Genomic DNA, 12584 nt, shown 5'->3' on the forward strand with positions numbered 1-12584 from the left:
TTTTAAATGAGTACAATTTCCATATTGATAAAAGGTATGTTCTTTTAAAACACTGTGTTCTTTTCAGACATGGAGACTTTCAATGGACTTCCTCCACTGGAAACGGACCGAGGTGCTGGAAGTCTCCATCTAAATAACTGCCTCCAAGAGACCTTTCTTGGCTTGCAGGCCAACTTAGGCCCCCTCTGACGTGCTCCTGTGGGATCCTGTTCATCTCAGCAACCCGCCACGCACGGGACTACAGGCTCAAGGCTATCTTCCGCTCCAGAATGGCATAGAGAATCACCTTGGCTTGGGTGCTGTGGAACTACCAGTGCCCAGCACTGGCCCTGGCATGTACTGGGTACACCGTAAACAGTTAAAAAAATAAATGCAGTGCACAGATAGGATCAATTTTAAACCTGCTCCCTCCTCTCCCCACCAACCTTCATCCCCTCAGCAGGGAACCTGGAGGGAACTTCAGTCTTGATCATGCTAAGTTGGCAGTACTTCCAGAACATTCAGGTGGAGATATCCATTAGTCCTCTACAGATGCCAGAGTAAGGCACAGATCAAGGAGCTCCGACAAACCCTAATAGCTGAAGTCATGGCTGTCCTCTCCTCATCCTCCTACTGTTACTATGATAGTTACAGCTAATATTAAATGAGCACTAACTGATTGTCTGCTGAGCATTTCTCATGCATTATCCCGTCCACCAGCAAACAAACCTTATTCAATTAGGTGCTATTAACTCCTGTTATACCAATGAGGAAACTGATGCTTTGTTAGAAAATTTGCCTAAAATCAGAGCACAAGTAAGTAGCTAAACAAGGGTCTGAACAGAGGCAAACTAGCTTACAAACCTGTGCGTCCCAAGCACATCATGGTATCAGCCAGGGAGAAAAAGTGTTGACTAGAACAAAGAGAGAAGACAAAGCACAGACCATTAATAACAGCAACATTTAAGGGGCAGACGCTGCAAAGGAAGAAACAACTCAAGAAATGGCATTCACTCTCCTGGGTAATTCCTTCCCCTTGAATGTGGAATCAATCTAGTGACTTGCTGCTAACAAAAGAATACAGTACAGGTGACAGATGTCTCTTCTGTGGTTAGGTTGCAAAAGCCAGGGACTTCAATCCTGCTAGGGCATCTCTGGCTTGCATACTTTCATGAAGAGAGCTGCTGTGTTGGAGAGGCCTACATGGCAAGGAACTGAGGTCCTCAGTCCAACAACCCATGAGAAAATGAATGCTGCCAACAGCCAGAATAAGCCTGGAAGCACACACCCCATTCAAGCCCTGGGAGGAGACCACAGACCCTGGCCAACATGTTAAGGGAGAGTGAAGGAGAGGATGAAGCTCGGCTGTGCCCAGACTTGAAGTCACTATGGTTTGGGATATTTTGTTATGTAGCAATAGATAACTAATACAAGTGGAGAAGAAAAGTCTAGACATCTAGATGTTTCAAAGTTCTTCCTACCTGTGGCTTCTGACAGTAGTGAGGAGAAAGTTAAGAACTGAGCTTCAAGAAAAAACTACAGTTAGAAGTTGCAAAAAGAGGGGCACCTGGGTGGCTCAGTTGGTTAAGCGTCTGTCTTTGGCTCAGGTCATGATCCCAGGGTCCTGGGATCGAATCCTGCATCGGGCTCCCTGCTCCACACCTGGGTGCTTCAGTTTATTAAGCATCCAACTCCTGGTTTTGGCTCAGGTCGTGACCTCAGGGTTGTGAGATCAGCTGAATGGGCTCCCACTCAGCAGGGAGCCTACTTGAGATTCTTTCCTCCTCCTTCTTTGCTCCTCCCTCCCCATCTGCACACACTCTCTCTCAAACAAAATTGCTTTTTTTAAAAGATTTTACTTATTTGAGAGAGGGAGAAGCAGACTCCCTGCTGAGCAGTGAGCCCAACACAGGGCTCAATCCCAGGGCTCTGGGACAATGACCTGAGCCAAAGGCAGATGCTTAATTCACTGAGCCACCCAGGTGCCCCTCAAATAAATAAAATCTTAAAAAAAAAAAAAAAGTAATTTTTAAGGGGTGCCTCAGTGGCTCAGTCAGTTAAGCATCCCACTGTTGATCTTAGCTCAGGTCTTGATCTCAGGGTCATGAGTTCAAACTCCATGTTGGGCTCCACACTGGGCATGGAGCCTACTTAAATAAATAAACAAACAAATAAATAAAAATTAAAAATAAAAATTTTAAAAGTAATTTTTAAGACATCTATTTCAGATATAGTGCTAAGAAGTCAGTGGAAGACATAACAGAAGGTAACAAATGCCTAGAGCTAGAATGAAGGATACTTGTACAACAAAATACAGACTCAGAACTTCTAGTTACCATTCATAGACGAGAGCTGAGTACCAATACTGAGAAAAAAATTCAGATGCATGGTTAATCTCTGAAGACTCCAAAATTCTGATTGGACCTTTTCAATTAATTGGCTCGATTTGATGTTTCCTATCTAAGTTTTATCATACAAAATTCAGTCTTAAATTGAAATTGCTTGAATTAAGTTGAGAACGTAGATTCCTGGATTCTATGGCTCATGTTTGACTTTTCAGGTTTAAATTTATTTATTTATTTTTAAGATTTTATTTATTTATTTGACAGAGATGACGCGAGCACACAAACAGGGGAGTGGGAGAAGCAGGCTCTCCATTGGGCAGAGAGCCCAATGCGGGGCTTGATCCCAGGACCCTGGGACCATAACCTGAGCCAAAGGCACACACTCAACCAACTGAGCCACCCAGGCCCCCTCTCAGGTTTAAATTTTTTAAAAAACCATTTCATACACTATAACCTAATGTTTATCCATACTTCTATTTGAAGTCAAAAGCAAGGCTTCCTATCCTTCAAAGTCCTGGATACAATATTCTAATTTTAACACTATTAGTTCCCATTTAATAGTTGGTACTTCTATTTCCAATTCTAGTATCAGGCTCCACAGCAAAGGGATGAGAACTATTTCTCTGGCACTTTTTTCAGACCACTGAATATGGAGCCTAAGCTATCCTAAACTTATCCCCTCTTTACTTACTACTATAGGAAGCTATAACATCGTCCCATGTACATGTCGATGGGATTATTTTTTATTTATGTATTATGTATTATGTATTTATTTATGTATTATGTATTATGTATTTATTTATGTATTATGTATTTATTTATGTATTATGTATTATGTATTTATTTATGTATTACTATTATTATGTATTACTATTATTTAATTATTTATGTATTACTATTATTTAATTTTTTATTTATGTATTTATTTATGTATTACTATTATTATCATTATTATTTTTAAAGTAGCTCCAGGCTCAACATGGAGCCCAACACAGGGCTTGAACTCAGGATCCTGAGATCAAAACCTGAGCTAAGATCAAGAGTCAGAGGCTTAACTGACTGAACCACCCAGGCGCCCCTCAATGGGATTATTTTCAGTATTTTATATTTATTCTACCTCTTCTCAATTTTCTAGTTTTATTTTCAACAGTATATTTAAATGAAGTGTTTTATTTCTGACTTTGACATTGAATCTAAATCTATTTGTCTCTCACATCCATTCAATTTTCTCCAATGTTTGCCTAAAATTTCAGAATCTGTGCAATTCTTTTTACATGATTTGTATCTATAAGCCACCTTAAGTGAGCAATTCATGCAAGACAGAAGAGCCACACTTGCTGACAGCACCAGAAATGCTGTAGTAATTCCCGCAGGCAGTCCCCGTGGCAGGGCTGATGAGAGCACAGTGTGCAAAGAAGCCATGAAGCCTCTGGAGAAGAAAGGTTGGAACGTAAGGTCAACAACAGTAGCAGCAAGCACAGCCAGTCTGAAGGCATGTGCAAAGGAAGAGCAGAGAACTTTTTTCTGTAGCTTTGGCTACAAAGTGTCAACCACCTGCTATAAATAGAAATCGAAAAAGTGGGGCAAGAAAGGCAGAAGAGTTAGGGCAAGACAAAATAATCATTATTTCCTTCCAATTACCCGAGCGAAAAACCTTGGAGTCATTCTTGACTCCTTCCTATCTTTCAGACCTCACATCAAATCCATCAGCAAATCTGACTCTACTTTTAAATTAGACCCAGAATCCAACTCATTTTCACCATCTCTGCAGTTACTCCCCGTTGCCTAGGATAAAACCCACAGTTCTTGCCACAGCTTACAAGGCAAAAATCCTATATGATGTGATCTTACTTCCTAACCCCCCACTTCACGGATCACATCTCTTACCATGCTCCCTCCTTAATCTCTCCTGTAACCACAGTGGCCTCCTTCTTGCTGTTTTTTCTTTTTTTTTTAAGATCTTATTTATTTATTTAACAGAGAGACAGCCAGCGAGAGAGGAAACACAAGCAGGGGGAGTGGGAGAGAAAGAAGCAGGCTCCCAGTGAGGAGCCCGATGTGGGGCTCGATCCCAGGACTCTGGGATCACGCCCTGAGCCGAAGGCAGACGCTTAAGGACTGAGCCACCCAGGCGCCCCCTTCTTGCTGTTTTCTGAACCATCCAGCACATTCCATGTCAGGGCCATTTATTTGCTATGCAGTATCTTCACTTGGGACGTTCTTCTTGCATGTATCCACACAACCCAGGTCCTCACTTCATTCAAGTTCTACTTAAATATCATCTTAGTGCTTTACTGATCCTGAGAGAGTATCCCCTGGTCACTCTTTGTTTATTTTTTGCCTTAATATTTGCCACCTAACATGTTATATATTTACTTACACATTTGTTTAGTGACTGTTTCTCCCCACCTCAAGTAGAATTTAAGCCCCATGAGAACGAGGGCTTTTCGGTGTTGTCGTTGTTCAGGCATTCCTAACTCCTGCAACAGGGAAGTCCTCACTTCATATTTGGTGAATGAACAAATGAATGAAAAGATTATCAAAACAGGACTCAGAGAATACAACAAGGGGAACCAAGAGTACATACATTTCGCTCTGGCAAAGAAATGGGGTTTGGAACATTGAATAAAGAAAATGAATATTCCAAATTCATGAAAATTTTATAGTGGCCTCAATGAGCAGAGGCTACAGATACTACCCAAGCTCTTTGCAAACAGAACTGTGAGTGGGTTCTGGGAAAATGTGATAATGTACAAAACATTCCAATAAAGGTGGCAGAACAGTTCAGCATTTGGACTAGGAAATACAAGTGTGAAAACAACTATTTTAAGGGAAGGTTTTGGTTAACCATCTGTCAGTTTCCTGTTTGTTTGCTGTTTTATTTTTTTTAGAACAGAAAGGTTTTAGCTGGAATAACAGTCAAAGACAAGCTATGAATATGGCTCATAAATGACATGAATGCCATTCCATAGTTAAGACAGTATTTCAAGTGCAGAAACAAGGGCATAATGGGAAAGAAGGTAGAATGTGAGCACAGAAGAAAAAGGCAGGCACAGTAGTAAACTGCATCTATGAAAACCATCTAAGCATCTGGTCAAACGAAAGGAAGACTGAAACATTTGGTGTCACTTTAAAGGCCTAAAGCAAAAAATTAAATAAAAACTAAGCTGATAACATCTATCCAAAGGCATACCAGAAAGGCACAGGCTTCAGAAAACATTGGAGAAGATGAACAAAGATAGGTTTGCAGCCTGACAGTGGGGAAAAAAAGGAAAAGGGAGAATGAAATGTGTAAATCAGAAATGCAGGGTAGAAAGAGTTCCTACTAAGGAAATGAGAGAGGGAAGGCCTGCTTCAAGAAAATGGCTTAATGTTGGAGGAAAGAAAAGAAGGTGAATAAAGAACATCTAGGGAAATTAGGAAGGAATTAACTAAAGGAGGAGAATTTATTTACTTGTCAGAGAGAGAGAGAGAGCACACGTACACGCACACAAGCAGGAGGAGCGGCAGGCAGTGGGAGAAGCAGGCTCCCTGCTGAGCAAGGAGCCTGATGCAGGACTTGATCCCAGGACCCTGGGATCATGACCTGAGCTGAAGGCAGGCACTTAACCAACTGAGCCACCTAGACTGAGCCACCCCAGTGTCCCTAAAGGAGGAAAATTGAAACTAGAATGTCAGATAACCCAAAGTGTACAATGATAGGAATAAAAGGGAGAAGAAAAAGGAAGATATAAATGTTCAAGCAAACCTCAAAAATGGCAAAAAAATATAACAAAATTAGTTAAGTAGGAATTTGTCATTTTTACATGAGATGCAGCATGAAGTTGCAGATATAAGAATCAATTGAATCAAACATCAGTCAGTTTTGTCAGTAAGGAACTCTATGTCCTTGAACAAGTCACTTAACCTCTCTAGGATCTACCCTCTCTGCTTAAAAAGAAATGTATGTGTTGGGGGAAGGAGTGGTCAGGTCAAAAATGGGTGATCATTCTCAGTCTTTATTCCCTCTAGCTTACAAGGCAGGAAAAGCACATAACTCACAGAAAGATTCAGAAAAACAGGAAAATTTTAAGATAAGTAGAGTAATAGTTAACAACAGTTTAACACTGGGCTTTACAATTTAGAAAGTGCTTTTATACACATAATTATATGTACTCCTCACAGCAAGCCTGCGAGGCAGAAAAGGCAACCATGATTTAACACCACTGTACGAATGGAGTCACTGAAGCTCAGAAATATTAAGGAACTCGCTCAAGGACACAGAAGCAGTGGCAGATCCAGGATCCCGGCCAGATGGACCAGCAGCACAGAGCCAGTCCAGCATCCTTCCACGTTCAGATGCCGTCCTCCCATGTGACTAAGGTCTTGTGGGGTATTTTTGTGGCTTACTAGGTAACAGATGGGTGAAGAGATAGAAACATCCAACAAACACAAACACTTTTAAATTTAAAGTAAAATTCTTTACTAGTTAAAGGAGTTACCTTATATGTGAACTACATATAAACTAATTCACTATACAAAATGTTTTCCTATGAAGTTGAACTTGGTTCAGTCACAACTTGCGAAGACTGCTTTTCCGGTCCGCACATGTCTCTTTTAAACTGTAAAGCACGATGAGAAACTGTTATTACTGCACTTGCAATGTTGTCAACCTTTTCACATACGGAATAACGGACTTTGATCTTTAAGACTGATAGAGCTATTAAAACATTAAACAAGCTGCTCCCCCTTGTACATGGTGGATGCCAAGAGTACAGATAAAGTGGCAGAAGTGGACTGAGAAGGAAGTTTTGTTTGGTTTTGTTTGTAACATCTAAAAGGACTGTCACCACATCTCTATAGTAGTGATAATAAAGCCAAGAGGATTTTCCTCATCCTATTCTTTGCTCTGAAAGCCATCATCAGCTAGAGCCGCCTAATGGCGACACCAACAAAAAATTTTAGGAATATAATCTGCTTATTAGTCTCAACCCATTTTAACACTGCTTTTCTTTACATACATTTGAACTGAACAGAGTAAGTTTTGGATGAATTCCAAAAATATGTGTATGATTCTGGTATTTCTACTCTAACAGGCAAATCGTTTCCTTCAGAGTAGCTGAGAAGCTCCAACTGAACAGTTCAGCATTTTCCCGTGATCCCCGCTCGCCTGCCCCTGTTCTTTCTCTCCCCAAGTAAAGCCACCTGTGATTTCTTAGAGCCCACACGACACCACTCTTCACAAATCAGCTGACCATGATTTCTTCCTACTGAGCACCACTGCCAGCTGAAGGGTGTGAGAAAGGAAAAAGGATCAAAGGTCAGTTTAAGGGCAAAAGAGGGGAAACTCCCGAAAAAAGGACCAGAGAAAGTGAGAACTGAAGCTGTTACATCAGTGTCCTTGTGCATTACTTCATCCTTCCCCCGCGGTTCCTCTTTTAAAGGAGCTGGACAAACAGTGGGTCAGATAAGCATGTCTGAAGTGGAACCTTGGGGGAAATCAAAGCCTAACACTGAATGAGCCACAGCCAATTATACATCATCTGATTATCAGGCCCTCATACACACAGACCACCGAGAAAAGATGATAAAAATAAAAAAGGATATTTGAGTCTTGTTCAGAAAACTTCTATTTTAAGTCTTGGTATGCTGCATGATTTCATACAAGTGCATGACTTGTAAACTTTCTAAACTATGAACAGGAAAAATACATCAACAAATTACCTATTTTACAGTGTTGCTGTGAAAATCTAAGTGAGAAAAACACTACACATTTGGGGCAAGTAACTTTTTATTACTACAGTGTTGTAAAGAATAACAAAATTCTTAACTGAAGATCCTCTCTTCAATCCCATATAGTATCATACCATACTCTGCCTCTCTTTAAAAGTTATACAGAAATGAGCATGATTCAAATGGGTAACTACAAAGTGGCTTTTCAGATGCTGAAATAAACATCTGAAATAAACACTGTGTAGTCATCTACTAAAAGGTCTGTAGAGGCCAACCATAAAGTACAGTTATTCACATACAAGGCGAATGCTATCACCATCAATAAAATATATCAAATTTTAGTCCCAGTAGTATGCTAAGTAATCTACAGCTCATTTAATAGCCTACCTATATGCAGTACAGTAGAAAAAGCCTGGGGCTTGGTATCTGAATGACCTAAATTTGAATCCCATTGAAGTTAGTGTAAGTGGTAGTCCTTAGCCAAGTCTGAAATATCCTCAAATATAAATTAGGAATACTCCTACCTACACTTCATAAGATTAAGATTATTGTGATCATGTCTGTATTGGGCATCTTCTGGTGCCTAGCCCACTGTGGTTGCTCAATATATGGTGGCTAGTAATCCCACTGCCTTCCCATTCCCCCAAAGCAAGATCTTCAGGTTTTTTAGGAATACTAAAATTACGTGATTAAACACAATTAACAAAAGTTTTCTCAACCAAATACAATGAAAGGGATTCCCTAAAATTATTCACAGATTCTCAAATCATGTGCTGAAAATTAATACAAGCATAAGATAAATCTAGAGTTTAAAATCTGTCCTTCCGGGGTGCCTGGGTGGCTCAGTTGGTTAAGCGTCTGACTCTTGGTTTCGGCTCAGGTCATGATCTCAGGGTCGTGGGATGGAACCCGTCAGACTCCGCAAGGAGTCTGCTTGAGATTCTCCGCCCCCCCCCGCCCCTCCCCTCCTGTGCGTGCAGGCTCTCTTTCTCTCAAATAAATAAATCTCTTAAAAAAAAAACACTAAATAAAATATGTATGCTAAAGTGATTTACAACCTCGACTACCGTTCCCTTCAGCCACTGGGATGCCTGATTGAAGAGGTGCCTATTTTCTAACAAACTTCCCTTGAGAAGCAACTACTCTGAGAGCTAGGCTGACTACTGTCCCATCCCTGAGGACAAAGGGGGGGGGGGCAGGAGAGGACTTAACTTGGAAAGCTAAATTAACTAAGGAAAGCAGATCAAGGAAGATTTAGGACATTAACTTCCTCACGACTTCGCCTCAAGTTTATACCTCAACTAAGGACTGATCACTCTGCATAGAGCTATGCTGATATTCCCTCAGGCTAGTTCCCTTCCTGCCCTAGAGTTCATGACTATATTAAGATTTGATCCGTGACAAAGTTTTGGGTTTTTTTAAAAAATATAAATGAATATCTTATTGAAGACTGAGACTGAGGTCTTATCAGACTCCCTTTTTTCCTTCTAGCTTAGTATTAAGCGACTGTATGGTTTTTTTTTGAAACTACATGATATTAAGACATGTGCCTTCATCCAGTAATGAGGCGGCAATATATAAATTAGACTTCCCATTGTATTTTTCCCCGCAAAATTTTCATGTTTAGAACTTTCCTCATTGCCTTATGCTCAGCCTTCAGGCAGCTTGAGAGTCACCCGTGATGACTGCCAAAATAGATGCCCTGACAACACACAAAAGAACTAGTGGGAAGAGTCAGTGTGTACGCACAAACACACACGTGATGATCTCCTAAGACAAGCTCTTAAAACAAAACTCAAAATATCAGACAGAGATTGATGGTGGAGGAGGGTGGAGCAGGGCGGCCTGGGGAGGAGCTGGATACAAAGAAAAGATTAAGACCTAGGAAGCAAAATGAAAAAGAACTGGGAGAGAGTATTTAAGGAGGGGAGTCTCCTGTTTACCATAGAGAGGAGGGAAGAGGGATTAGACTGGGTACCAGCGGAAGAATCTGGGGGGAGGGTACTACAAGAGTAAAAAGAAAACAAAGAGATTCCACCAAATTGAGACTTTAGAATAAGCCCTCCCTCCTGCTCCCATTCCGTGGTGGTTTTTTTTTTGTTTTTTCCAGGAAGCTACAACACAGTTCTGTTTCAACAGAAGGATTATATTAACAAAGCAAATAAAGGAAACCTATGCTAAAAATGTAACTTACCTACACTGCAAGGTCTAAAAACGGAAATACTTCTTTCCCCGTTCTGTGGGGGATTTCAAAACAGCAGGGACAGGGAAGGGGATAGGAGCGATAGAAGAGGGAGGGGAGCAGGCAAGCTCTTCGTGAATACGAGGCGTCTCCTGACTAGGTACTTATTTTAAATTTACCTTCCCGCGGTCAGGCTGGCAGATTCTTAAACCAAACACAGCACTCCACTCTGTAAACCAGAATCTGATGAGTGGCTCCAACGGCACAGAATTTAGGGGTATATGCAAACACAAGGCAGATGCAGAACAAGCACTTGCTTTGGTACTACTCTATTACCCCCAATCGGGAGCCTAAAGCTCCAGTAAGGTTTGAACTGACAGTGCACTGGAAAAGGAAACATACCAAAAAACAGCAAAGTGAAAGGGAGGGCCTAAGTTTAGCTACAAAACCATGCAATTAGAGACGTTTGTACACGTGGGGAAATAGTGGGCACAGAGAAAGGGGCTACCTAGATAAAACACCGATCTATGGATTAGAACCGTTTCCTTATGGGGTGCTACACAAGAAGGAAATCACTTTTACACAGAGAAACCATGCTCCTCGCCCTAAGCGGCTCTTGTCGCCGGGCACGGGGCGGCCCGCCCAGTAAGGGATGTCCAGCGCAACCCCCTAGCACTCACTTACTTTCGTCCGGCCATTGATTTTGTAGTTGCCCAGCTTCCCGTTACAGTGGCGGATCAGGTCGTCCATGCTGCTCATGAGCAGCCCGATGGTTTCGCAGCCCGGCTCCTTGCCCTCGATCCAGGTGATCTTATCGCCTCGAATGTCCTTGGACGAGTCGCTCTTCTGGCTGACCAGCTGGCCGTCCGTGAACTTGCCGGTGTCGTGCAGGGCGCGCACCTCGTCGCCGATCTGCTGCCCGGTCTCCTTGCCCAGGAAGTCGTCCACCACGCAGATGCCGTGCTTGTTCATGCACGGCACGATGTACTCCAGCGCCAGCTTCAGCGCCGGCAGCGGCTTCGTCTGCCCGTTGGGCCGCAGGCCGCCGCCGTGGCTCAGCCCCTCGCCCGGCGTGCTGCTCGGCGGGTACAGGTTCGTCTTCTCCGGGTCCTCCTCCCTCGCGGGCTCCGCCTCGGCCGCCGCCGCCTGGCCCTGGCCGCCGGCAGCCGCGCGAGGCGGGGATGCGGCCGCCGCGGGGTCGACCGCGGGCTTGGCCTTTGCCTTGGCCGCGTCCCCGGCGACCCGCGGGCCCGCCTTCTCGGCGGCGGCGCCGCTGCCCCGGCGCGGCGCTGTCTTCCTGGCCTCCCTGGCCCCGGCCCCGCCGGCCCGGGGCGGCGGCGCAGAGGCTGCCGGCGCGGGGCCGGGGTGCCGGTGCTGGCCCGCTCCGTGGCCGGGGGCGCCCTCGCCGCCCTGGCACACTAGCTTGTGCTTCTTCCAGTCCTGGCGCTGGTGCTCCTTGCTGCAGTAGAAGGAGCTGCGGCAGCGGCTGCAGCGCAGCAGGTTCTCCATCTTCCCGCACAGCTCGCAGTACTGCCGGTCTCTCTCGCTCGGGCTCGGTCCGCCGGGCCCGCCGCTGTCATTAGCCATGGCGGCGGCGGCGGCGGCGGCGGCGTTGGAGGCGGCAGCCGAGCAGGAGGGGTGGCGGCCGGAGGGCCTCGCCCGGGGACGGGGAGCGGACGGAGCGACAGAGGCCGTCACTGCGCCATGCACCCGCCACTCCCCGCCTGAGGGAGGCCGGCGCCCCGCGCCCTCGGCCCGGCCGCTGCCTCGTCCGCGGGTCCGGCCGCGCAGCGCCGCCGGCCGCCTCAGCGCCTCATCGCTGCCGCGAGCTGAGGACCCGCGGCCTACGCGGCGGACGGCGACCTCCGCTCGGGCACCCGGGCCCCGGCGCGCGAGACTGGCCGCCTTGGCCGCGGCCGCCGCCTCCTCCTCCTCAACGTCCGGGGCTGCCCGGCCCGGCCTGTGGAGGAGCGCAGGGCGTGCGGGCGCCACTCGCTCTGCGCGCTCTGCACGTACACCACGGCCCCGCCGCGACCCGGGCGGGCGGCGCGCGAGGGCGGAGGGGCCGAGGGGAGGGCCGAGGGGAGGGCCGAGGGGGCGGCGGCCGCGCACACGCGCTCGGGCGCGGGCGGCGCCGGGGCCGCCTCCGCTCGCCCGCACTTGGCGGGGCTGGGCCTGGGAGCCGGGTGCCGGCGCCCTGCCCCCGCCCCTCTGCGGGCTCCGCCCGGGGCGGGCCCGGGACGCGGAGGCCGGCGGGCTGCGCGGGGACGCCGAGGGGCAGGCCCGCGAGAACGGAAGGGCGGGGCCGCGCGGCCGCAGCCCGGCCCTGCGCGGCGGACGGTGCCTACACCTGCTGGGGAGAGCGC

The 12584-nt window shown here is 46.0% G+C and overlaps 1 protein-coding gene across 3 annotated transcripts in view; it reads right to left on the minus strand.

The window, feature by feature from the left end:
- The window catches only part of EGLN1 (egl-9 family hypoxia inducible factor 1), a 58017-nt gene extending 45795 nt beyond the window's left edge, over positions 1–12222 (minus strand). The window contains exon 1 of one of the 3 annotated variants that reach the window (XM_045783487.2): positions 10903–12222. In XM_045783487.2, the coding sequence (XP_045639443.1) occupies positions 10903–11805 (903 nt within the window). In that variant the 5' untranslated portion in view covers positions 11806–12222. The remainder of the gene's footprint in view (positions 1–10902) is intronic. The other 2 variants (XM_045783486.2, XM_045783485.2) reach the window with 2 other exon arrangements.
- Between the last annotated feature and the right edge of the window lie 362 nt (positions 12223–12584).

This window comes from Ursus americanus, chromosome 6 (genome assembly GCF_024610735.1).
Source record: "Ursus americanus isolate L20-20 chromosome 6, mUrsAme1.1.p, whole genome shotgun sequence".
Classification (NCBI taxonomy): Eukaryota; Metazoa; Chordata; class Mammalia; order Carnivora; family Ursidae; genus Ursus; species Ursus americanus.